The following is a 26,649-nucleotide window of genomic DNA, read 5'->3' on the forward strand; positions in this document are numbered from 1 at the left end:
AATGATAGCAAGTGTCTTTGACATTCCCTCACTATTTATGTCATTGTCATTTGTCCCTCATAATTCCCCCTTTATATTTGGTTTTCATTCCTGACACTGTCTGTTAAGTGTTTCTTTGCCTTTTTGTTTGGCATTTTAGCTGATGGATATGGGTTTCTCAAGAGAACATGCCATGGAGGCCCTACTGAACACCAGCACCATGGAGCAGGCCACGGAGTACCTTCTAACTCACCCTCCTCCACTTATCGGTGGAGCAGTGAGAGTAAGTCTTCATTAACAGAAACACACACATACTTACATCTTTTGTAACTTTCATAAATGCCTTATTTACATCAATGACAAATGGGGGGGAAAAACTAAGCAAAAATACAGAATTTTCTCGTTTCTCAAGGAAAGACCGTGAGCTTATGCTTCCATGGCTGGTAATGATTATAGTAATAGGCCTAATTTAATATTAGCGATTTTCTGTATGGTCAAGTTTTATTATACCTATTACAACTACATGTAATTTTTTTACTCAAATAATGTGAATATTAGAACATTACCAAAAATGCACTTAGAAAAATACATGGTATGTTTACCCCTCTTCTGTAGGCTACTCATATAGTTTGTCAAAGAGGAAACTCTTTTTTGCAAAACCAGAAAGAAATCAATATCCATGTTGTGACGGTATGAACGAGAATAGAACATTTATTTAAATAATGAATTGACCAAGACATTTTATGTTATTAGTTGGCTTGTTTTTATCAGCATACGAAATTTGCAGAAATTGAAACTACTTTGGTGTTTTGTGGTCAGAGGTAAATCTCTCTAAATTGACGTGCAATTTATTTGTGTGATTTTTCTGCGTTTGGTCTGAATGAGTCTGTCTGAATGAATGAATCTGTCTGAATGAATGAGTGTCAAATTCAGACAGCTAAAACTGTTCCCCTTGTTTGATCCAGGACCTGACTATGTCTGAAGAGGACCAGATGATGAGAGCCATTGCCATGTCACTTGGGCAAGAGGTCAGCATGGAGCAGCGATCTGATTCCCCTGAGGTGTGTTACACTGCTCAAATAAAATATAGAGAAAAAAAACATTTCATTCTGAACTAATTGCTTCTAAAGGAAAGCTCAAAATGAAGTATCTGAGCAGCAGTTGTGATTGTTTCTGTGTCTGCATTAGGAAGCAGCACGTCGGCGTGAGGAAGAGGACAGGAGAGCCAGGGAACGGGCAGAGGAAGAGGAGGCCCGTTGCTTGGAGCGCTTCATGGAGGCTGAGCCACTGGACCCCAAGGAGCTGCATACCTTCACTGACTCCATGCTGCCTGGCTGCTTCCACCTTCTGGATGAGCTGCCTGACACAGTTTATCGACTATGTGACCTTTTGATGACCGCCATTAAGAGGAGCGGCCCGGAGTACAGAGAGCTTATCCTCGGCCAGGTTGTCCACCAGGTCAGTGGATAAATGCTTTATATTGCAGTTTGCTCACTCGAGCCCACAATGTGTGTACACTGTTGTTCAAAAGTTTTGGGATTGCTTGCCACATTTGATTTGTTGCAGTCAAGTGGTTGAGAGTATTACTCTATATGTCTAAATAGTCTTTCCTGCTTATTGGGTTTAAAAATGAATGTTATTTAGTAAAGAAAGGTTATGTTTTTACATGGAGAAGGAGACAAAGATCCTTCAGAGCAATAGTTAAATGAGACTAAAAGAAATCTGCAGTCATTGATCAAATAAACTGTAATATTGGCAACAGAATGTGTTGAAGTTGTCTCAATTTAAAGCTACAAGTGCACAATACTGCCTATAAGAAGCTGGAATATAAGCAGGTGTGTTCATGAAAATCCTTTCTTAAAACATCAGTACTGTTGATAGTGCGTGAGCAGCATCCGTTGCTAATTACGCTAGCCACTGTTGGCTGCTTCCCGTTTCAGTACTAAAACACTTACTACAGCACAAATACTTGGTAAACAATGTTAGCCCTTAAAATGACCAGGGTACCCACAATCACAATATAAATAGAAAGTTAGTCGAGGGTTACTGTATTGGAATTGGATTCCAGAATGTCAGCTGAGCATACTATGGACTGACAAATCAGTTTGAACCTTTTCAATCAAAACACTTGGTAGAGTGCATAGGACCCAAACATGTTGCTCCCCAAAAATATTTAGAGCCAAAATGTATGCATTATTGTGGTTCAATAAAGATCTAGGGTCACTTATGATCAAATAATTTAGGAAGACGTGGAAGATGAGTTCATTCTTGTTTTATTGAATGGCAAATTGAAAGTGACATCTGACAGATGCAGATTTATACTCAGTGTTTCCCCTACCATTATATTAAGGGGGCGGGGCGCCCCCGTGAAATAACCCCCCCGCGCCCCTGTAATTTTCTCTATAGCGCCAGATCACAATACGTCGTTTAAGGTTCTCTTTCCTATAGAACAGGTCTCCACCTTGTTCAGTTATTAAACAAACTAAACAGCCGTATTCTATTGACATGATCTACACGACAGCTTGTCATTTCTGTCTCTGCGTGGTTGCGCGTGAACACTCCTCTCTGTATCGCGCACGTCGTTGTTCCGTCCCGATGCGCAGAGACACGTGCGTGCACACAGGTGAGCGCTGAGCACCCAGCAGCGGGCAGAGAGCGTTATGTCGCGTGAAAAGCAGACAACTATATCTGCGCTTTAAACGCTCCCAGGTAGAAGATGGCAACAGTAGCCTTCCTGTAAGGAGCAGCTGAGCAGCTTTCCTGAGTCGCGAGTCAAAGTGCTCGTGTCTTGTTCCAACAATGAGCTGCTGGCTTCACACATTACAAAGTACACGGACATAAAACTAAGTCATTAATAAATACATGGAGAAATACCTGTACTTTCGGCTAAATGTTCACGGTTAAGAAATGCGCATGTGCGACTTGGCGATTTTTATTTTGGGGCGTTTTGCCAAAAGCTAATGGAGAGGTCTCCCCTCCCCCCCGCTCCTCTGAAGCTGTAAACCTAGGGGAAACACTGACACTTAATTTAATTGTTAGGTGTTTCGGAGTAAATGTTTTCCATAAGTACCTAACATGTCTTAAGTGCAAATTAAGCTTTGTAAGCCATGGCATATGTTTTTGTTTTTGTCTTTTAGTACAAGTGAAAGAAACAATTTTAAAAGTCAGGTGTTGCAAAACAAGCATTCTCGTTTCAGCCCTATTGTGTTCATGTGCTGTGTAGGTGTGGGAGGCAGCAGACATACTCATCAAGGCGGCTGAGCCCCTGACTACCAGCGACACAAAGACTGTGGCTGAGTGGACCAGACAGATGGCCACACTTCCCCAAGCCTCCAAGCTTGCAACACGAATTCTGCTGCTCACGTTGCTATTTGAGGTAACAGAAATGCACTCAATGAGAGTTGTAAGCTTAAAACCCACACTTGGTTAGTGTGTATGTATGTATGTATGTATGTATGTATAAATCTAATGTTGTTCATCTACACTTATCCCAAACAATCATGTGTCTGTCTCTGTAGGAACTGAAGCTGTTGGGTGCCAGAGTAGTGGAGAACAGTGGGATTCTTGATTTGCTGATCAAGCTGCTTGAGGTTGTGCAGCCCTGTCTGCAAGCTGGTAAAGAACAGAAAGACCTACAGACACCCAAGTGAGTTTTGCACAGCCCTACATACAAATGTTGCACTAGCTCTTCAACCTAATTTGTTTGTGTTGTGAATTTGTATTTAACCATAAAAATGACTTCTTCCTGCAGATGGATCACACCAGTACTGTTGATCATTGACTTCTATGAGAAGATGGCAGTATCTTCAAAGCGCAGGGAACAAATGAACAAGGTACAAGTCAGCTTTATTAAAACCAAACAACAAGTAGAGTCATTACAATTGTAACATTAGATACTGAAGTAGGTATGCTACGTTTCAAGCACAGTTAAAGACGACCATGCATTGAGTTCATGAATAGATGGCTGGTTCAACTTTTTAGGCCTTTTTTTTTTTTTAAACACACTTTCACTCCTATTTCATACGGCTATTTTCACCAGGCCTGAGACGTGTGCAAAATTTGGTGACTTTTGGGGTTCTGGCAAGTCCCCCAAAAAGCAGTCCATAGTTCTAACATTAAAAAAACGGATCATTTGCACACTGCTCCAGTAGATCATGTAATCATAAATACATTGGTTGTATAGATATAAATATTGATGTAATTTTTTTAACACTTCCAAATCATGGTGAATGAGATAGGGTCTGTGTTTCATGACTATTTGGGGGTGTTGCCTGCAACAAAGCAGACATGCACTAAGGAGGTCATGATTAATTTTTCAATTGAAACGGTTGTTTCAATTGAAGCACTATACTGTGTTAAACTATGGCACTGTTTCAATGGGTCATTACCCCCTTTGGAAGATAAACACTTTATTCAAGAAATGTTGCATTTGTGTCAAGAGTCATTGAATTGGCATGTCTGGATTACATTGTAAGGTGTATGTTGTATATTATGCTCATCTTTTGTACACTTACTAAGTTTTTTCTTGGCTCTTCTTTAGTATCTGCAACCAAATGGAAATAACTGGCGCTGGTTTGATGACCGCTCAGGCCGTTGGTGCAGTTACAGTGCATCAAACAACAGTACTATTGACTCAGCGTGGAGGGCTGGGGAGAGCAGTGTCCGCTTCACAGCCGGACGCCGGAGATACACTGTGCAGTTTAACACCATGGTGCAGGTATACACAAACACTTTCTCCTCTGACAGTATATATATATATATATATATATATATATATATATATATACACTTTTATAGTTGTTTTTGAATATCTGATTTCTTTGTTTAATTCAAAACCTTTCTGTTTGTCAGGTAAACGAAGAGACTGGTAACAGGAGGCCAGTGATGTTAACTGTCCAGAGAGTGCCTCGCATGCCTAAGCCTACCAAGACTGGTAGCATCACTGACTCAGAGAGAGAAGAGGGAGACAAGAGCAAAGCAGAGGAAACTCAGACTGACCTGGACTCAGGAGCAGCAGTGGAGATGAGTGTTCCTAAGGATGATTCCAGCCAGCAGAAGGAGACGACACATGGCCCCTCAACTTCTCTGGAGTCTGATAACTCTCAGAGCGCTGATATTGTTGTACAAGGCCTGACTGAGGACATGACCACCGTTCTTATTCGTGCCTGTGTCAGTATGATTAGTGTTCCTGTGGACCCAGACACACTCCACGCCACATTGCGTCTGTGTTTGCGTCTTACACGCAATCACCAATATGCTATGATGTTTGCTGAGCTGAAGAGCACACGGATGATTTTGGGCCTGACTCAGAGCTCCGGCTTCAATGGCTTTACCCCGCTTGTTACACTGCTGTTCAGACACATCATAGAAGACCCGGCCACACTGCGACATACCATGGAGAAGGTTAGTCATTCTTGTACTGTTTGGATAATATTTCTGAATAGTAATATAAGAATATATAATATGTTTTTTGATAGCGTTAACAAATTCCTTGACAATCTTTTGCCATAGGTTGTGAGGTCTGCCGTAACCAGCGGCGCAGGTAGTACCACCTCAGGAGTCGTGTCAGGCAGTCTTGGGTCCAGAGAAATCAATTATATCCTTCGCGTCCTGGGACCTGCTGCCTGTCGTAACCCTGAGTGCTTTACTGAAACCGCCAGCAACTGTGTTCGCATTGCTCTGCCTGCACCCCGGGGGGCTGGCACAGGTGAGTGTGCAAGCTTTTCTAAGTAGGTGTGATAAACTTAAAATGGAATAGATTTTAATAGTACTTTACCTTGCGATACACTGGTGTTATGCCATTTTATAAAAAGAAATTGTGTGTACAGACTGTAAGAAAACCCTGCCTTTTACAGAGGTCAAAGAAGGAATCTGTTAATTGTATTGATAGATTTATTCAGCTTTCCTGTCATGTCTGCTATTTCGGTAAGCATACTCTCTCTTTTTTTCTACAGCTTCTGATGACGAGTTTGAGAACCTTCGGATTAAGGGGCCCAATGCTGTGCAGCTGGTTAAGACCACTCCTCTGAAACTGTCCCCCTTACCTCCTATCCCCGATACTATCAAGGAAGTCATCTATGACATGCTCAATGCTCTGGCCGCCTACCATGCTCCTGAAGAACGTAAGACATGTTCATAAGCTCCAGACAGATGGAAATGGTAATTCGAACATTTCAACTAAGTGTGTGTTTGTGTGGCACAGCTGAGCGTCCAGAAGAGCGTGCAGCAGCGGTGCCTGGTGGACCAGACCTGTGCCAGATACTGCAGGATGTTGGGGATGATGTTTACCAGCAGTACAGACTCACCCGGCAGGGCAGCGACTTTGACTCCCAATCTGCATTCCATATTAATGTGAGTCTCGATGACCACTTGTCCTTTATTAAAACCAGAAATGTGTCTCCACGTTTAATAATAGAATCTTGTGGCTTCCTCTCAGGCTCAAGTGTTTTCTGCTGATGGAGGTGTGGCTGAGTCTTCACAGTCCGGCACACCACAAGGAGAAGGTAAGATTTTTTATTTTATTGTTTGTTTTTTTAAAGTATGCACAAATATTTGTGCAATGTAACTACACATATCAGACGCTGTCAACTCTCATCACATTGTTTGTTTGTCTGAGTTGTTATCGTTAATGTGTTTTTTTTAGTGTAAAGCACTGCATGGCATGGTAAAAGTCTGAATGCCAACAGGAAAATATAAGATGTTTGTCCTGTTTGACTCTGCAACAAATGATAATGGAGTTCAAAATTGTCCTTGACTACAATATCAATTGTCTTGCTAGGCCAGGATTGTTTTAAGCAATGTTCATATCACATCATTTCTACTTTATTACACTGACCGTACACTCCTTAGGTGGCATGGCATTAATGACTCATTAGTTTTTTCCCATTCCTTTGCTTTAGCAGATCCCCTAATTCAGCCGCTGACTCTTTTTTTAAAATATGATATATGATAAACTTTTCTATATGAATTACTGAAAGCATGACTAAAATAATTGGAAAAAAAGTCTTGAAGGAATACTTTAAACGTATGGAACAGGACATATACGCACCGGTGTAATTCAACATGGATACACTGGTCATTTGCACAGTTATTTGAAGTTATGAGTATTTGCTAAATCTGATATGTTGCACTCGTACAAGCCCACTGTTTTTTTCCTCATTTTGCTGTTAGCATCCACACCAGAAGAGATGCGGGAGGAAAAGAAAGAGCAGGAGGGAGAGAAGAGTACCAGTTCAGAGGAGGGTAAAGCAGCTAAGGTAAAGGCAAGCAAGCCTCTAATGCCTACTTCCACCATCCTGAGACTGCTGGCTGAACTGGTGCGCTCTTACGTGGGCATCGCCACTCTAATCGCGTCCTACTGCTATACTGCCGGACAGTCCGAGCTTATTAAGGAGGTGGGTAATGGACACAATCTTGGATGTTTTTCACACACAATTATTTCTTCTTAACTTGCTTTGACCTCGCTGTATCCCAACAGGACTGTAGTGTTCTTGCCTTTGTGCTCGACCACTTGCTGCCCCATACGCAGAATTTGGAGGACAAAGACACCCCAGCCTTGGCACGTCTTTTCCTAGCCAGCCTGGCAGCTGCCGGCACAGGCACTGATGCCCAGGTGGCCCTGGTCAATGAGGTGAAGGCTGCCCTTAGTCGCGCACTAGCAATGGCAGAAGGTCCTGAAAAACATGCCAGGTAAATGACATACACTACCGTTCAACAATTTGGGGTCACCCAGATAAATTACCAGTTTCTTCGCAATTGAATAGCAATGGAATAGCAATGGAATAGCCTTCATTTCTAAAAACAAGAATAGACTAGCGAGTTTCACATGAAAATTCTCTTTCTGTATAATCAAACCCACGAATGTGATGCTCTAGATACTCAACTAGTTTAAAGAAAGACCAGTTTTATAGCTTCTCCTACCAGCAGAATTGGTTTCAACTGTGCTAACATCATTGCATAATTGGTTATCCAGGGTTTTCTAATCATCCCTTAGTCTGTTAAGGCAATTAGCAAACAAAATGTACCATTAGAACTCAGGAGTGATAGTTGCTGGAAATGGGCCTCTATACACCTATGTAGATATTTCATTAAAAACCAGACAATTCCACCTCGAATAGTCATTTACCACATTAACAATGTATAGAGTGTATTTCTGATTAATGTAATGTTATCTTCATTGAAAGAAAAAAAACTGCTTTTCTTTGAAAAATGAGTACATTTCTAAGTGACCCCAAACCTTTAAACGGTAGTGTAGAAAATATATATATACCAACCTTTTATTGATACTCTAGCCATTATGAACACACCCACACTCCCAGTTTCACTCTTTGTTTTTCACATCTTTTTCACAGACTTCAAGCGGTGATGTGCATCATCAGTACCATCATGGAATCATGTCCCTCAACGTCCAGTTTCTATAGCACAGCAGCAGCCAAGACTCAACACAATGGCATGAACAATATCATAAGGCTCTTTCTTAAGAAAGGACTGGTCAACGATTTGGCCCGTGTGCCTCACAGCTTGGATTTGTCCAGGTATATGATTAAACTATACTCATTTAATTTTACAATTTAGATAGTAATAGACCAGGACCCAGCATTTCAAAGTGTTATATGCAGATAATTCTGTTTATCTGGGCCTGTGAAATTTCCTTGTAACCAAAAAAAAGTTACATTTGTATTTTTAAAAGCATTCTGTTGATTCGTAAGGTTGAACAAACGTTTAGTTTAGTTTTTTTTAATTATAAATCAGCTTTGTAAGTATTTTAAATTCTGCATTGTTTGCAGCAACAAGAACCCTGGGAGAGCCGTTGCTAACCTAAGTTTTCCTGGATTACGAGTGTTAATCTTAGTAAACCAGACAATGCAAATATAGCATGACAAACATGCTATTTTTATGAAGTTACTTATGTATGTATTTATTAGTATTCTATTTAAGAATAAAGATGGTTTTGTGTAAAAAAATAAAAATAAATAAATAACCAAATCTTCCTTCACATCATTTGGTTTAGTCCCAACATGGCCAACACAGTAAATGCTGCCTTGAAGCCTCTGGAGACTCTGTCCCGAATTGTTAACCAACCCAGCAGTCTGTTCGGGGGCAAAGGAGGCTCCAGCAAAAACAAAGCTGAACATGACACTGTGGGCACTGCAAGGGACAGCAACAGCAACACCCAGGACCAGGGTATGCACAGCAGATGAGATGAGATACCTTCAACACTCAAGATAAAGTGATTCCCATTATATTCATTGCTGATTTGTAGCATTTATTCCAGGGGAATCTGGTGAGGCAGAGCCAGTGGAGGGCAACCACAGGGTCCAAGGAACAGACAACGACCTGATGGATGGAGAGACAGAAGGGGACACGGTGGTCATTGCTGGTCAGCCAGAGGTTCTCAGCACACAGGCTATGCAGGTGATTGACATTGTATTATAACCAATATTTAGAAAGTATCTCACCACATTACCTTATCAAACAATTATTACAAAAAACACAAAAATAGTGAGTTCGGTAAAGTGCACGCTCACCCAATTACCCCTTCCGACTCTCTTATGGTCAAGAAATGGGTGAAGGAAACACAATCTATTTATCATTTATTCATCTTGTATGCCTAACTTTAGTGCATCATAAGATATTGAGCATGAAATAAATATGCAGATGCCCCAGTTCAAAATGATGTCAAACCTTTCTCTCGATACATTTTTTTTAATTTTTGCAACAAAAACTTGCCTTTAACAACTAACTAGATAATAATTGTTTTAGCTGAGCGGGTTGCCAGCAATTCGTTTTGCTACTGAAGCAGTTTTTGATCTTTAAGAGAAAAGTAATGAGTTGCAGTCAATGCCTATATAGAACAGTCATAGAAAGGGGTTTACCCAAAACATTGGGAATCACCGCAACCACAAGAGGTCCTTGAGCAAAGTCATAAATGAGCACAAAAAAATATTAGGCTTTTGGGTCAAATTGTATGCAAGACTGGCTGTGGAAAGGCAGATTGCTGCACACACACAGCTGAACACTCTCCTCACACTTCTGGCTGGCTATACAATTAAGATGGATATTACAAAATGGTAAATATTGAGCTCCACAGTGTTGTGTCTCTTTCTTTACTGAATGGCTGACATTTGCATTTCATTTCTTGTGCTTGTAGGTAGAAAATGAATTGGTGGATCTGATTGATGAGCTGCTGGAGAGGGATGCTGGCACTGTCAACAGCACAATAATAGGTAAGCCACTTAAATTAATTTGGATTAATGGATTTAGAGCTGGAATTAATGGGTAACAGGCAAGGAAAAGTTGTGTGCGCAATACCTAAACCACAGTAACTGGACACAAAAGCATATTGGTACAGTTGCAAACAAGAGGTTATTGCACACTGGCATCAATATTCTGTATTTAAAATAGGCAAGTAACCCAGAGCTGATGTATCAACCGTTTGTTCCGTCAGTGGGACGCAGTGGTGAAGATGAATCTCAAGAAGATGTGTTGATGGATGAGGCTCCCTCTAATATTAGCCAGGCATCCACTCTTCAGGCCAACCGGGAAGGTAAGAATTGGCACAAATGAACTGTGTTTTCATAGTAAATAACAGTTGTTGCAACTGCTTTAACTTACTGTTTTTCAGTTTTTAAGGTCTTCTTGTAAGGGATTCTGTTTCTCTCTTTTGTCAGACTCCATGAACATCCTGGAACCAGAGGATGAGGAGCACACACAGGAGGAAGACTCAAGTGGCAGCAATGATGATGAAGACAGCCAGGATGAAGAAGAAGAGGAGGAAGAAGAGGAGGAGGAGGATCAAGTATGTTTTCATGCATTGAGGTTCAGTAAATGCATGTTGATTATTGCTTATCCTTGAGACTCATGGCTGTTACCATTCCTGAAGGATGATGAAGAAGGAGATGAGGACGATGATGATGAAGGTTCAGAGATGGAGCTGGATGAGGACTTTCCTGACATCAATGCCGCTCCACACATCCGTTTCGAAAGGTTTGACAGGGATGATGACCTCATCATAGAGTTTGACAACATGTTCTCCAACAACGGTAAGCAGAACGATTTATTAACGATTACTAAAATCAAATTTGATTTTTGTATCAATGTCCCAGCCCCCCCAGAAATATCATTTTGGGTTTTGGATTAAGTTCATCCTGATCAAATACAATTTGGCTTCTTCTCCTTTTGATAGCCTAATCAACTGTTAAAAATTTGTGAAAAAAATAGAAGCCCTTCATACTTGTAAAAGCACATGTTCAGCCTGATTTTCTAAAGACGGGATCCAACTACACATAACGATGATGGGTAGCCCTCCTCTGAAGTAGCTCTTCTCGCATCACTTAGAAAAGCTTGAGATGTCCCAAATTAACAAATTACAAACTCCCAAAAAACAATAATGCATTCAATGAATTTATTAGCTTTATTTTCATAAACATTTCTTGGGGTTGTGACATAGCTTTCCCCTAATGTCTGCCTACTGTTTTCTGTTGTTTTTCCATCAGCTGACATCCCTCCCTCCCCAGGCAACATCCCCAGCTCCCACCCACTGATGGTGCGACATGCAGACCACGGTTCCCTCACCCTAGGTGTGGCAGGCACTAGCAGCCGCCTAGCACAGGGCATGGGTCGCAGCCAGCGAACACTGCGGCAGCTCACTGCCAACAGTGGCCACACCATCCATGTCCACTACCCTGGCAACCGCCAGCCAAACCCTCCGCTCATCTTGCAAAGGTGAATTTCTTTTTTTTGGTTTCCTTGTTAAACACGCATAATTTTTTGCAACATCTGTTACACCTTATTCTGTGTTTGAGTTATAATGCTAATTAAAATACATCCTCCTTTACTCCATTCTTTAGATTGTTGGGTCCCAGTGCTGCAGCAGACATTTTACAGCTGTCCAGCTCCCTGCCTCTGCAATCCCGTGGTCGAGCCCGCCTTTTGGTCGGAAATGAGGATGTGCACATCATCGCTCGTTCTGATGACGAGTTATTGGATGACTTTTTCCATGAGCAGAGCAGCACTGGGGGACAAGCAGGTGAGAATCATTATGGGTTATTGCTATGTATTTAGGTTCTGACTATTAGCCTGAATTCCTAACATGGTTGTTCCTTTTTGTGTCTTTAGGTACCCTCTCTAGTATTCCAACTGCCTTGACCAGATGGACCGATGAGTGTAAAGTGCTGGATGCTGAGAGTATGCACGACTGTGTTGCAGGTTGGTTGGTCTTAAAATGGAGACTTGTCTTAATGGAGACACATTTTATATAATAAAAAAATGTTTTTGACAAAGTACAATAATGATGTGACAACATGTAGTAGATGGCTTTTCGTGCTTTCAGAAAATATTGCCATTTTTGAGAAACGGATAGATAAAATAAATAGTTAAAAGTATTCGCTGTTAATTTCAGTCTCATTTGTGGTTGATAGAATCCCAAAGGAGCAGGACACCTAACCTTTATTTAGGTGACAATGTTGTCATCAATATGAGTGAATTATAATAATCTCAACAGTGGAAACATAAACACCAGGCTTAAGCGGCATTCCTTGTAAGATACAGCCACAACAAAGCATGATTACTGACGCCTGTCTGCTTTCAGTGGTGAAGGTGCCTATCCTGCAACATCTGGAGAGTCTGCGAGATGAGGAACTGGAAGAGCGTAGAGAAAAGAGAAGGAGGCAGCTGGCTGAAGAGGAGGAGTCAAAGCAGAATGAGAGGAGGGCCTCTGGAGCAGAACAGGCCAGAGAACAGAGCCTTCAGGTAGGCAAAAACATGCATTTTTCTTGGTTCTGCAAGAAGAGGATTTTTCAAACTGAGAAGTGCTTTAATATTTTACACTTTTTTTTTTCTCCACTTGCTTGATAATGTCAACTGTTTTTCCACAGGGCTCTGGATTGGGGACCGTTAATGGTGCAGAGAACACTGCAGGTATTGACATTTGCGTAGATTGTGTTTTTGTTTCTTTGTTAAAATCTTTGTCGAGAATGAACACATCTCAGGGATGAGGACCCAGAGACAAGCAGTCTGCAGAGCGTGCTATGGGCTGAGGTAGTAGTTTGTATAGTTTTAGGATCACACCAGATCTGGGAGATAACTATACAGTCTACTGTCTTTCCTATGGTAATGCCATACCAACTGGACATCTCCATCTGCTGCAAGTAGCCCATTCTTAACCTGCAAATGGTTTCTCTCTTACAGTCTTTTACTTATTTACATATCATCTCTGGAGTACAAACCGGCATGTTATGTATGCGCAGTCTTTAATGCTGCAGGCTGTGCTGTGGTGAGGTAGTAAGTTGTGTTGTTGTTGGGGATCAGGATTGTGCACCCCGTTCAGGAGATAACTATACAACTTACTGCCTTCCTCAGTGGAGGTCCTTGTCATCTGTCGAAAATTATCAATAACTAAACAGCATATTAAACATGATTATACTAAGTTTAGACCCAAATTTATGTTTCCGTTCAAGAATGCATAAAAACTATATTCCTGTCATCACATAATTTTTCTCTTTGAATGTTGCAGAGGGTGAGCAGGCTCAGGGTGGTACGGTGTCATGTCTGGACCCACCCAGGGTCTCAGAGGGCTTCCTTACAGCTCCCCCATCTGGAGAGGTCACTCCCACCACACCTGCTCCTCATGAACAGACCTTAGTCTCCCTAGAGACTCCGATCAGTCAGCAGGTTCACCAGCCAATTACTGACCTGCTACTGGCAGAGTCGCATGCAAGCTCACTGGCTGCTCTGGCAGGGGCAGGCCTTCCACCTTTGTCGGCAGCTAACCGGCCAAATGGTGAAGCAGAGGCATCTCAGATGGAAATGTCCCCGGCACCCACAATTGGTGAGAGAGTCGGTGGAGGAGCATTGGATGAAGGCAGGGAAGGTAGACTAACTTTGAAAACTCTCTTTATACAGACTAGCCAACAGTAAGAACATCCATCTGTAATGTTAAGTGTGCTATTAGCTAGTATCTGTCAAAACATCTTCTGAACACTGAAATACAAGTTAGTTACCCAAGGAATTTTGCAACAGTACATTGATTCATGTGTTCCCTAACCGTAACCTCACTTTTTTTCTCCCCTCAGCCTCTCTAAGTCCAGACATTGTGGAAACCTCAGAGCCTGCCATAGTGGGTGTGTCACAACTAGAAGGGTCGCCCATGGATACTAGCAGCCCTGCCTCTGCCACTCAAGAAGAAGCTGCTCCAAACCCTGCCCAGACCACCCAGCTTTCTCAGGAGCTCTCTGGCAGCGCGGAGGGTGGTCTGACTGACCGGCAAACGGATGCTAAGACTGGGTTAGTAGCATAAAGTATAATGTCTTACCAAGCGTTCAAAAGCAGTATTATGTACCCTGTATCACTTGACCAGATCATTTCACAAAAAGGTCCAGATTGCGTAAAATGCAATCTGGACTTTTTTAATATCCAGTGTATGTAACCCCTGTTTCAGTCAGACAAAAACAGAGGGTGATACAGTTAGTTGAAAGACATAATTTCATTCAGTGGGGAAACTTGCAATACACTACACTCTTTTTAAGCTATTTTTTTGTTAAATGCAGTGCTTTTTTATCCCCTTTTTGATTTCTCAATTTGATAATTTGTTAATAGGTTGAGTAATTTGTCACATATAGTGTTGCGGATGGATGATAACCTTTTTATACATTTACAGCTCTACTTCTGTCTCATCACCTGGGGAAACAATGCCTAGGAGTGATAGCGCTGATAGCCAGTCTCAGGCCATCCAGGAAGAGCCTCTCCCATCCACCAGCAATGAGGATGAGGATCCTCTTGCAGGTAAAATTGATTGCGCTCATACTTTTTCTGCAGTTTTTATATTCTTAGTGAAATATTCCATCTCATGGTGTATTTGTCTTGGCAGGCATCAGTTTGCCAGAGGGCGTGGATCCATCTTTTCTGGCAGCTCTTCCTGAAGACATCCGTCGAGAGGTGCTGCAAAATCAGCTTGGCATCAGACCACCCTCCCGTCCACCTGCTGCCACTACCTTGCCTTCTACTACAGCACCTGTACTGGGAGGACCAGGGGTTACAGAGGTCAGCCCTGAGTTCCTGGCAGCCTTGCCACCTGCCATCCAGGAGGAGGTAAGAGACTCCTCACTGAAATGAGATTGCAGACGACACAATACTTACCTTTTTAGATCTAAAAACGGGGGTCGGTGGGAATATGAATACTTGCCTAAGGAGAAATGAATCCCAGATAATTTTTTCTCCTAACTGGGATTGTCATTTGTTGTCCTAGGTGCTTGCCCAGCAACGGGCTGAGCAACAGCGGAGGGAGCTGGCTCAACAGCCCCAACAAGGAGACACTCCTTTGGATCCAGTCACCTTCATCCAGACACTGCCCTCAGAGCTCCGGCGTAGTGTCCTGGAGGACATGGAAGACAGTGTGTTGGCTGTCATGCCCCCGGACATTGCTGCTGAAGCAGCCGCGTTGCGTAGAGAGCAAGAGGCACGCCAGAGGCAACTGATGCATGAGAGGTTGTTTGGTCATAGTTCATCTTCAGCCCTATCAGCCATCTTGCGCTCACCAGCCTTCACCAGTCGGTTAGGGAGCAATCGTGGCGTCCAGTACACGCGACTTGCTGTGCAGAGAGGAGGCACATTTCAAATGGGTGGAGGAACAAACCACAGGTGAGAGGAAACTGATCTAATGGCTTGTTTTGAAAAATCAAAATGTTTTAGCATTTTTTTAAAATGTAATTCCATAATATGTGGGATTTCTGAAATCCCAGATTTTGCAAAGGGCACTTTAGTGGGGAAAAAAACGTAGTGAAAAACTAAATGTTATTCTTTTCTTTCCTCAGACCATCTAGTTCCAGTGTGGACTCCTTGTTGCGTCTGCGCGGTAGATTGCTGCTGGACCACGAGGCCTTGTCCTGCCTGCTGGTTTTGCTGTTTGTGGATGAACCGAAGCTTAACACCAGCCGTCTGCATCGTGTGCTCAGGAACCTCTGCTACCACTCTCAGACTCGTGGTTGGGTCATTCGGAGCCTGTTGTCTATCCTCCAACGCAGCAGCGAGAGTGAGGTGTGTGTGGAGACCACACGTCTAGAAGACTCTCGTGGCAAAAGGAGCACCCAAGGAGGCTGTGCAGGAAAAGGGTCTACTACCTCCTCCCTCTCCTCTTCTTCCTCCTCTTCCTCTTCCTCCTCCTCCTTAGAGCTACTGAACAGGGTGGAGTCTCGCAGTTCCAGCCAGCTTTCCTGGCTCTCTGTTTCTATGGATGCAGCCTTGGGCTGTCGGACAAACATTTTCCAGATTCAGCGAGCATCAGGTAGGAAGCATGCTGACCGGCACTCAGCTGGGGGTTCAACAGCATCTGGAACGCTGGCAGGAATGGCAGGCACTGCTGCAGGAGTCGCGTGTGCTGGAGGTGGAGGTTCCACTGTCCACATCCACCCACAAGCTGCGCCAGTGGTCTGTCGACATGTTTTGGACACACTCATTCAGCTAGCAAAGGTGAGAGTTCATCTATATCTGATTCATCATTGGTTGTGTGTTGTTTTTTGAGCCAATTAAGTTATAATTATGTCCTTTTTTGTTTCTGTCCATGCAGGTGTTCCCCAGCCACTTCACTCAGCAACGCTGCAAAGATCTGTTATCTTCGTCTGACCTGGACTCTCGTCTTTGTTCAATCACCTCTGTGGGAGTGGGTGGAGGTGGGGGCTCCCGAACAGGATCTCTAGGTAACCCCAGCTCCAATGCCTCAAACACCCAGAACTCCTTCGGCGCCAATGCCGCTACTCTCCAGTCTCTAGGAATCTCCACTGATTTTTGGGACCTTTTGGTCAAGCTTGACAACATGAATGTCAGCCGCAAGGGCAAGGCCTCTATGAAGACAGTGCCTCTGGGGGGCAGTGCCGAGGCTGAGGGGGCTCAGTTAAGCCTGGAGACCTCTCCTCTCGGCCAGCTAATGAACATGCTGTCCCACCCTGTAATCAGACGGAGCTCCTTGCTCACTGAAAAGTTGCTGCGTCTGCTTTCCCTCATATCCATTGCCCTGCCTGACAACAAGGCTACTGAGGTGCCTGCTGGACACCCAACCCCACAGGCTGCCATCCCCACCACGGCATCTAGCTCAGGAGTCACAGCCCAAATCACAACACAAGGCACAGTGTCAGCAGGCTCTATCCAGCCTACTGTGACAGTCTTAGGGGCCTCTGTGGGAGCTGTAGTCCAAGGTACATCCTCAGGGACAGGTCTAGCAGCATCCCAGACATCCTCTACAACAATCTCTATACCTACATCCACTGGAATAACCTCTACAGGTAGTTTTAATTTATCCCAAAATAAGTTGTAATCAATTCACTTAGATTTAACATTTCTACTCAAATCAATGTTGCAAATAGTAATGTGTATGTTTCTGGGCCATTTTCCCAAACAGGAAAACCGAGGGGCACTACTAGCAGTACAGAGTGTGACAACAAGATGGCCTCCAGTGGACTTACAGAGAAACAGCTTCAGCTCTCTGTGGAGGTACGGGGCGTTGGCGGGGAGGAGGGGGGGGGTCATAGGTTGTCATTCATTACGCCATCATGCAATGTTTGATAATTTCCCAAACTCATCAATTAATCTTAGTATGCATACTTTGAGGCAATCTAATTTGCAAACTATGGCGATAGGGAGAAGCAAGTATTAAGTCAAGAGGCATGTTTGGAGTGTGGATCTGGGCTTGTACTTATTTCTTATCCGAGAAAGATACAAAACAAGTAAAATGATGTGGTAGATGTGCACTGAAACTTTGTGGGAGTCTATTCAGAGTTGACAAACAAGCTGTTTTGTCTGCCTTGCCACTTGGACTTGTACATAGCCGGTAGCCAGATAGGTCGTTAGTTCAGTCATCCGTGTACATTATATTGACTGTCCAGAGAACTGCCCTTTCTCTCCACAATTGAACTGACACAAAACCGGCACTTTTGCTTGGGTGCTTTTATAAACTATTGATAAGGTCATCTACTCGTTTTCATTGTTTTGCACACTTGGCAATTTATCTGTGTTGTGTTTCTTACAACTTTTTGCAAGTTTATTAATTATCCCTAAGGTTTTTTCTAATAATCCTTTTCCTCCTCACAAGGTGTTGACATCTCACTCATGTTCAGAGGAGGGTCTGGAGGATGCAGCCAACATCCTGCTGCAGTTATCTAGAGGAGATGGCGCCACCAGAGACACTGTGCTCAGACTGCTGCTCAGTGGAGCTAGACATCTCGGATACACTCTTTGCAAACAGATCGGTCAGTGCTGGTCAACGACACAGATGCTAGTTTTCATGCTCCTATTTAAGCAATTTAGTTTTCTCTTTATACACATTGGTAATGCCTCTGGACCCGGCAGATGTTTGTCCACTAGGGCTGTAACTAACGTGTATTTTAATAATCGATTAATCGGTCGATTTTTTTTCTCTTCTTTTTTTTTCTTAGATTAATCGGATAAAAAAAAAAATTGTAACAGAACTGACAGTGCGAATTCACAGTGCAACAAATCGTAACAATAAAGAATTTATAAAAAGTAAAATACAAATCAGAAAACTTAACAGGATTTGTTTGAACATGAGAACTTGTTCTCTACACTCACAAAGATGTACACACTCACAGATGTGTACACACTCAGAACTCAGAGAACAGATGATAATTCCAGAAGTAACCACTTAATGTATGAACTGATAACTTACGGACTGCACTATACCTAAACAAAAGTTGTTAATTAGATATCGAACTACAAATCCCAGCAACACTTCCTCTGCATGAAGCCACATTATATCGGACTGCTGAACGCAAGTCTGCGTTCTGCACCTCCAGGAGATATTTACGTGTTGCTTCTCTGAAGACACCGCAATATTTTAAAACGAAGACGTTATCTAACCCAACCGCGCGGCTCCAACACGGGGAATGAGCGACTAGCTCGCGAGCTAACGACAGCGGTTAGCCTAGCTGTTAAGTTATTGTACACGCAACGAAACTATGCAGTGACATACGAGAGGATACAACGGGCTGCAGCAGAAGCTCCTGTTTGCTGCGCCTCGTGCTCCGCTCCACTGTTTTGTTCAATACTCCAACATCTTCGCAACTTAGTGAGTGGCGTAATAATCGCACGACACAACAAATTGATTATGAAATTTGTTGCCAACTTTTTTAATAATCGATTTTTATCGATTCCCTGTTGTAGCCCTATTGTCCAATAATCAGTTGAGTTTAACTTGGACTTAAGGATATATTTTTATATCTATAGATTGTGTGACTGGTCACTGACTTCAGAACAAAAACACTTTTGGTCGTGACTCAATATTTCATGTACTAATAAGTATGACTTAACACAAATGTCTAAAAAATATCAAATAATAACATGAAGACATTTTGCACAGACGTGGATGCAAACTGCAACTCTATTGGTTTGAAGAGACCTAAACATTAACAATTTCTTTCTCTCAGGCACATTGCTAGCCGAACTTAGAGAGTACAACTTGGAGCAGCAGAGACGGGCACAAGCGGATTCACATTCCCCGGATGCCCCTCCTGAGGATACCTCCATCTCAGGCAGACTCAAGGGCAAGATGTCTAGCAGGTTAGCCAGTAGTGATGGTTCTGGGCCACTTAGTGACTTTAGGTCTACAACGGTCTCTCTCGCATGTGTTAAATAGGCCTGAGTAGTCCTATCTGTTCTTGTATGAAAGTGAATTTGTCACAACTACAATTTCCTTTACCTTGTATACCATTTGTTGGCTGGGGAACAGGTTTGACGGTTCGGAGAGTGTGGTCATTGTGGCTGCACAAAAACGCACACTCGGGGGACGTGAACTACAGCTTCCCTGTATGAGCTCCCTAACCTCCAAGACGTCAACGCAAAAGTTTTTCTTGCGAGTGCTGCAGGTCATTATCCAGCTCCGTGAGGACACACGGCGTGCTAACAAGAAAGCCAAACAGACAGGGCGATTAGGTAAGAAGATGTTGCATATAAACAGTTGTATGTATGACTACAACATGGTGATGTATTAAGTGAAACTATAATCTCCTCCCTCTCCCTACGGCCAGGCTCCACTAGTTTAGGCTCAGCCAGCAGTATCCAGGCTGCGGTGCGTCAACTAGAGGCTGAGGCTGACGCCATCATCCAGATGGTGAGAGAGGGTCAGCGGGCACGTCGGCTCCAACAGGCTCCCCCATCCACTGCCTCTGCTGCCGTTGCTGCTGCTGCTGCCGCCGCCGGATCATCAGTGGTGGCACCCAATGCCCCCACTAATGCTGCTCCCCCTGCTGGCACGGCTGCTGCTTCCACGGTTAGCATGGGTTGCACTGATGGCAGGCATACTCCTACTCAGACACTGCATACACTTACAGTAGGAGCCCATTTGAAAGCTGAAAGTTAAACCTTGTATATGGTACTGTGTACGGCTGTGCGGTATCCCGGTTTAACCGGTATACCTGTTTCAGTATTCCATACGATATGAATTCTTCATATACTGTCATACCGGTGCATAGACACAACATCTGTTGTTGCTCTGTGCCAGCAAGCATATTTCATTTTTCACAGTTCAACACTGAGTGTGCAGCGAAGCTACTTACCTGTCAGGGTTCTAAGTTCAGTCATGGTGCAGAATTACATAGCCGAATTGCATGCTTGAACGGCACTCTGCTGCCAAGAGCAGCCTGATTTCGGCAGGACTTTTTGAAATGATTCGCTGGCTGCGATTTCTCCGACGAGGTTATGAGCATCTAATGAGCAATCTTTATTAGTTTTTTATTTATTCACAGTAATGTTACATCAGTTTGATGGAGGGAAAGATCAAGACTATAATTTAAGATTTTAATTCAACTTTTGAGCCACAGGCTGTTTACTCAATACCAATACAGTAATATGCCTAATATGCTCCCTTTTTGTGTGCGAGGTACAACCAGCATGCAGTTTGACTTTGCAATTTTATGAACGTACAATTATTAGTGTAACAAACTGTGTCATAAAGTGTTATGTTGTGGTGTTTAACACTGTTACAGAGCGTTAGTTGTGGGTTATCAATTGTTATAAAGTTAAATACACAACAAGTTTGAACCATGACTGGAGTTAGAACCCTGAGACGCAAGTATCCCGCTGCGCTTTCAACATTAACATGTGAAAAAATAATGTTGTTGCCTGCACTTGTTACGGCTTAGCACGGCTTGCTGACTACACTGCTATGTAACTGACCGGTGGCACAAAAAAAAACTGTGATATACCGTGAAACCGTCAGAATCTTACAAAATACCATTATATGAATTTTGGGCCAGACGACACAGCCCTAGTACTGTTGTATCTGTAAACAGCATAATGTGTTATGCAGTCACCTTTCGGACTACTGTCTGGTTAATGCACAGTGACTGCTGCGGCCATGATGAACATAGCTCTGTTAACAGAAAGATGGATGAGCCGGTGGACTGCAGCTTCTATCATTATCTTTGCATTGATATGTTTGACTGTTGAAATAATCTCAATATGAATGTGTTGCCTGCTCCAAACTGTTTGATCGGTTGTGTCTGTTTGCTGGCTGGCATGGCTTCATGCTTTTGGCCCACCTTCCTTTCGTATTCAATTCCAGTTCCCCTCCTCTCTGTGAATCATGGGAATGTCATTATGCATGGCAACACCACTCAAGATGGTTTCTATTAGAAAACACAAATGCCAGTCATTAATTACCCCATGGTTTTCCCTGTTGTTCATCCTGTGACTCTGTCTCTCTGGTCCTTCCTGGTTTGTTTTCTGTAGTCTGAAGTACAGTCAATGTCAGAAGCTCAGGCTGCCCAAAGAGATGATTCTCCAATGGACGTGGACCAGCCATCTCCTCTAGAGCAGGACCCCGCACCTCTGGGTAGGATTGCTTGCAAACTCTTAATGACAATTTAAAACTCCTCCTGATTTGCTTTGTTTTTTTCCAGTAAATGACCTTCACCTGCAATGTGCACAATGTGTCTAAACTTCTCTAATAGTAACAGTAATAACTCATGGCTAACATGGCTAAACTGCACACAGTCTGTAGAATAGACTTATTTGCCAACTGGAACAATTTTTGGGGCTGTACAAATGACTACTCTAGTCACAGTTGATGACAGCATAAGACAAGTGCATGGCTCAATATTTAAATCATTTTCCAGATGAAGATGGAAATGGACAGTCAGAGAGTGAGGAGAGACTTCCAGACCTTCCTTTGCTTAGCGAGCAACTGTTGTTGGATGAATTATGGGACATGCTCGGGGAGTGCCTGAAAGAGCTGGAGGAGTCTCATGACCAGCATGCAGTACTGGGTATGTGGAATCCTTCTTAAGAAATGCATTTATTTATGCTGTATTTTATTTTGATGAGTCTGGTTGTTTGATTTCTTCCCATAATGTTTTTCTGTTTCCCCAGTTCTCCAGCCTGCTGTGGAGGCCTTCTTCCTAGTCCATGCCACGGAGCGAGAAAGCAAACCTCCTGTGAGGGACACCCGGGAGAGCCAGCTTTCTCATATCAAGGATGAACCTCCACCACTGTCGCCGGCACCACTCACACCTGCCACACCCTCATCCCTGGACCCGTTCTTTTCCAGGGAACCATCTTCCATGCACATTTCTTCAAACCTGCCACCGGATACGCAGAAGTTCCTCCGCTTTGCCGGTGAGCCTGAAAGATTTAAGTAGGGAGAACGTTAACGCTTTGTTCTGATGTTGCAGTGTGTAACGTAACTCATTCTTCTTCCATGTAGAAACTCACCGCACAGTGCTTAACCAGATCCTGCGCCAGTCCACCACTCACTTGGCTGATGGGCCTTTTGCAGTACTGGTTGACTACATTCGCATCCTGGACTTTGACGTGAAGAGGAAGTAAGAGCCATTTTCTTACACTTCTATCTTACACCATCTAATAAAACGTTTTTTAATTGTTTTTTTTTTTAGAACAGTTTTGGTTTTTTAAATTACTGACTTTCTGGACATCTGTGCAGGTACTTCCGCCAGGAGTTGGAGCGACTGGACGAAGGTCTTAGAAAGGAGGACATGGCTGTGCATGTGAGGAGAGATCACGTGTTTGAGGACTCCTACAGGGAGCTGCATCGCAAAAGCCCAGAGGACATGAAGAATAGGCTGTAAGGCTCCATTGCCCGTCTATCTACCTGCATGTCCTTTCAATTCAGAACCACTCAGCCTGAGTCATACTCTGTTCCCTTTCATTACAGATACATTGTGTTTGAAGGGGAGGAGGGCCAGGATGCTGGTGGCCTGCTGAGGGAATGGTACATGATCATCTCCCGAGAGATGTTCAATGCCATGTACGCCCTGTTTCGCACTTCGCCAGGTGACCGTGTCACCTACACCATCAACCCCTCATCCCACTGCAACCCCAACCACCTGAGCTACTTCAAGTTTGTAGGTCGTGTGGTGGCCAAGGCAGTCTACGATAACCGGTTATTGGAGTGCTACTTCACCCGCAGCTTCTACAAGCACATTCTGGGCAAGAGTGTCAGGTATTTTAGCCGATGGCAGCTGCAGCAAAGTATTCTAATAGTTCAAGACGTGTTCCAACTACACTAATTGTCCAAACAATGCCTTATTACTTATTACGCTACACTAAAAGGTGTTGCAACCAGAGAGCTGGTTTTATATGTGCATAACATGGATGTATTCCTGTGGTCTTGCCAGGTACACTGACATGGAGAGCGAGGACTACCCATTTTTCCAGGGTTTGGTGTACTTGTTGGAGAATGATGTGTCCACGCTGGGCTACGAGCTGACATTCAGCACAGAGGTTGGTGTCTGTTCTCTGAACATTTGTATTTGCTTTAAGTAAAAAAAATTGGTTCTCATGCCCTATCGTAACTGTTGAAATTATGATAGTGCCTTAAGGGGTTGAATCCTAAATGCTTTATGCTATCATATAATAAGTGCTGCAAATGTGTAGTTTGCAATAAGATGGTCTTAAAATACTGTTAATGGATATCATCTGTGACTAGCAGTGAAATATTAAGCTGAACCAGTGATACTGAAAGCCTGCATGTGCTGTGTCTATCCAGGTCCAGGAGTTTGGAGTCTGTGAAGTGAGAGACCTCAAGCCGAATGGCGCCAATATTCTGGTCACAGAGGAAAACAAAAAAGAGTATGTGCACCTGGTATGCCAGATGAAAATGACAGGTGAGGATTGTGGTTCTTTTACCAAATATTACATTTTTTTATTAGCAAAAGAGCTGTAATAATACAGTATTGCAAACAAAAACAATTACTTTCTCCAAATGGGTTTAACTATATTTCTCCAAATGGGTTTAACTAATATATATATATATATATATATATATATATATATATATATATATATATATATATATATATATATATATATATATATATATATATATATATATATAAAATAAAAACACAGATTTTTAATATTTAGGCTGTATGCATGAGATATATAATTCTCAATTGTGCACTAAATAATGCACAAGGTGGCAGCAGGGAGCTGAAGGTGTTTCTTTCTGGAAGATGGCTGATTTAACATTTGCAACACCCTTCAGCTGCTCATACATTGTTCAATTGCATTATAATTAAAAAAAGAAATGGCCACTAAATAAAAAAGTAAGAATATTGTATTTGCCACAGAAAGGTCTGTTAACATAATTTGTTTATTAGGTGCGATCCGCAAGCAGCTGGCAGCCTTCCTTGAGGGATTCTACGAGATCATTCCCAAGAGGCTGATCTCCATTTTCACCGAGCAGGAACTGGAGCTGCTCATCTCTGGCCTGCCCACTATTGACATCGATGACTTAAAGGCCAACACTGAATATCACAAATACCAGTCCAGCTCCATCCAGGTATGGATGTGTAAACACTTGTATTGCATTACTTTTATTGTCTTCACGTCTACGTACTTTTGAAAGAACTTCAACGGGTATGTTAGGAGTTGGCGACAGTAAATCCAGGATTTCTTCATTTTCTTTTACATGTTAAATTTACACAACAAAGACGACACTGTGACATTTATAACTCAACTGCATGATTTTATTTATTTTGTATAATCTTTTTTTTTTATTTTTTACTATAGATCCAGTGGTTCTGGAGAGCCTTGCGGTCTTTTGACCAGGCAGACCGGGCCAAGTTCCTACAGTTTGTCACTGGCACATCCAAGGTTCCCCTCCAAGGTTTTGCTGCTCTGGAGGGCATGAACGGCATCCAGAAGTTCCAGATCCACCGTGATGATCGCTCCACTGACCGTCTGCCATCTGCTCATACCTGGTAAATACAGCGAGGCATACATCTGAACAATATTGGGAGAAACTAAATTGTAAAAAAAAAAGTTTTAAATGTTTTTCTCTTTTCAATCCTCAGCTTTAACCAGCTGGACCTCCCAGCTTATGAAAGCTATGAAAAGCTGAGACATATGCTGCTGATGGCCATCCAGGAATGCTCGGAGGGATTCGGACTGGCCTAAACTATGAGACTCCTAACACACAGACATGCATACAAACACTTGATTTAGATTTGCCTACTCCAGACACATTCACACTGATAACCTTTGAACGCACGCACACACTATCATAGACATTACTGAATTACTTGTTGAACGCCTAGACTTACTGGTTTCTATTCCATATAAAACAGATAAAACCAGCAAGTGAAATGGACTGATTGACATTGCGTACAACACAGAGAGCCTCATGTTGACACAATTGTGTCTCCCTTCCCAATTTAATGGCAAATGCAAGAGAGGATTCAGAGGATAAAACATGGACTAATATAAGAGACGTTTTCTTCATTTAGTTTGATTTCTCTGTACAAAAGGTTTGGGAGTTTATTATGTTTAATCTTTTTTGTTCTCTGGCTGTGTAAAAAGAAAAAAGAGAATGTTGTTTGAACAGGATGGTTATAAAACCTTTGGGGAAAAAATGTTGGTTGTTTCTTGTTGCAAATTTGTGACCTCACAAGCCTTGATAATGGGGAACATTTTTATCGGGGGTATATGAACAACTTGAGAAGTTTTGGAGATATTCACAAAAATGCACTTTTCAAAGTTTTGTGGCATTTTTAAGGAAGGATGGTACAAAAAAATGAAGAGAAAACCTGAAGGAGATAAAAAAAAAAGTTAACCATAAATTCTAGAGTATTTTTGGCTATTAAATCGCTGACCCAGCCTTGAGCCTTTGAATCAGAGTGGAATAACTACATGAATAAATGCATAAAATTGCGTCTATTGTCTCTTTTAACAGTGTTTTAAGCATTACTTGAAGTGAATTAATTTAATCAAAATTGAATATGTTGATTGTGTGTAATCACACCAAAGTACTTTTAATTATTAGACAATTTCAGTAGAAATATTTAGTATTTTCATCCGTTTATCAAGCGAGTCCTCAAATATTCCGTGACAGTTTACACTGACATCGATCCCAGCTGTAAATCAGACAAACAAAATCAATCGAGTACAGTAACGTGTAGTGACTGATGAAATCCTGAAGTACATTTCTCATCCGCTGCCGGACGCCTTTAGGTTTAAATAATCAGTTGGAGAATGAAAGGAGCTTATTGCAGCATTGCTGTCATTTCCCATGTGGACACTGGCCTAGTTTGCAATTTATTCTGAAACCATTGTCAGTACGCGTGTCACACAGTTTCCGTATTGGCAAACTGACTTGAATTTATCGTGTCAATTAAAAAAAGATTCTCAGGGTGTAACGGACATCTATCT

At 42.5% G+C, this 26,649-nt stretch overlaps 1 protein-coding gene across 17 annotated transcripts in view; it reads left to right on the forward strand.

Moving 5' to 3' along the window:
- Positions 1-26,151, forward strand: part of huwe1 (HECT, UBA and WWE domain containing E3 ubiquitin protein ligase 1) — a 47,586-nt gene extending 21,435 nt beyond the window's left edge. For 9 of the 17 annotated variants that reach the window (XM_068598020.1, XM_068598034.1, XM_068598031.1 and 6 more), the window contains 49 exons: positions 140-262; positions 945-1,040; positions 1,168-1,437; positions 3,203-3,355; positions 3,498-3,625; positions 3,731-3,812; positions 4,520-4,696; positions 4,831-5,382; positions 5,491-5,686; positions 5,934-6,101; positions 6,182-6,330; positions 6,416-6,482; positions 7,150-7,373; positions 7,457-7,668; positions 8,331-8,513; positions 8,990-9,162; positions 9,242-9,393; positions 10,130-10,205; positions 10,427-10,525; positions 10,650-10,777; positions 10,862-11,021; positions 11,475-11,703; positions 11,829-12,007; positions 12,097-12,186; positions 12,569-12,729; positions 12,855-12,897; positions 13,493-13,849; positions 14,052-14,262; positions 14,636-14,760; positions 14,846-15,066; positions 15,224-15,615; positions 15,789-16,443; positions 16,541-17,252; positions 17,369-17,460; positions 18,059-18,215; positions 19,410-19,541; positions 19,696-19,914; positions 20,010-20,251; positions 21,712-21,814; positions 22,098-22,247; positions 22,351-22,596; positions 22,685-22,802; positions 22,922-23,062; positions 23,153-23,440; positions 23,616-23,721; positions 23,987-24,104; positions 24,600-24,781; positions 25,012-25,202; positions 25,296-26,151. In XM_068598020.1, the coding sequence (XP_068454121.1) occupies positions 140-262; positions 945-1,040; positions 1,168-1,437; positions 3,203-3,355; positions 3,498-3,625; positions 3,731-3,812; positions 4,520-4,696; positions 4,831-5,382; positions 5,491-5,686; positions 5,934-6,101; positions 6,182-6,330; positions 6,416-6,482; positions 7,150-7,373; positions 7,457-7,668; positions 8,331-8,513; positions 8,990-9,162; positions 9,242-9,393; positions 10,130-10,205; positions 10,427-10,525; positions 10,650-10,777; positions 10,862-11,021; positions 11,475-11,703; positions 11,829-12,007; positions 12,097-12,186; positions 12,569-12,729; positions 12,855-12,897; positions 13,493-13,849; positions 14,052-14,262; positions 14,636-14,760; positions 14,846-15,066; positions 15,224-15,615; positions 15,789-16,443; positions 16,541-17,252; positions 17,369-17,460; positions 18,059-18,215; positions 19,410-19,541; positions 19,696-19,914; positions 20,010-20,251; positions 21,712-21,814; positions 22,098-22,247; positions 22,351-22,596; positions 22,685-22,802; positions 22,922-23,062; positions 23,153-23,440; positions 23,616-23,721; positions 23,987-24,104; positions 24,600-24,781; positions 25,012-25,202; positions 25,296-25,398 (9,531 nt within the window). In that variant the 3' untranslated portion in view covers positions 25,399-26,151. Of the gene's footprint in view, positions 1-139; positions 263-944; positions 1,041-1,167; positions 1,438-3,202; positions 3,356-3,497; positions 3,626-3,730; positions 3,813-4,519; positions 4,697-4,830; positions 5,383-5,490; positions 5,687-5,933; positions 6,102-6,181; positions 6,331-6,415; positions 6,483-7,149; positions 7,374-7,456; positions 7,669-8,330; positions 8,514-8,989; positions 9,163-9,241; positions 9,394-10,129; positions 10,206-10,426; positions 10,526-10,649; positions 10,778-10,861; positions 11,022-11,474; positions 11,704-11,828; positions 12,008-12,096; positions 12,187-12,568; positions 12,730-12,854; positions 12,898-13,492; positions 13,850-14,051; positions 14,263-14,635; positions 14,761-14,845; positions 15,067-15,223; positions 15,616-15,788; positions 16,444-16,540; positions 17,253-17,368; positions 17,461-18,058; positions 18,216-19,409; positions 19,543-19,695; positions 19,915-20,009; positions 20,252-21,711; positions 21,815-22,097; positions 22,248-22,350; positions 22,597-22,684; positions 22,803-22,921; positions 23,063-23,152; positions 23,441-23,615; positions 23,722-23,986; positions 24,105-24,599; positions 24,782-25,011; positions 25,203-25,295 lie in introns of all 17 variants that reach the window. The other 8 variants (XM_068598028.1, XM_068598035.1, XM_068598030.1 and 5 more) reach the window with 7 other exon arrangements.
- Positions 26,152-26,649: the final 498 nt, after the last annotated feature.

Source organism: Clinocottus analis, unplaced genomic scaffold (genome assembly GCF_023055335.1).
Source record: "Clinocottus analis isolate CAN_PGR_092001 unplaced genomic scaffold, fCliAna1.0.p SCAF_4, whole genome shotgun sequence".
Classification (NCBI taxonomy): Eukaryota; Metazoa; Chordata; class Actinopteri; order Perciformes; family Cottidae; genus Clinocottus; species Clinocottus analis.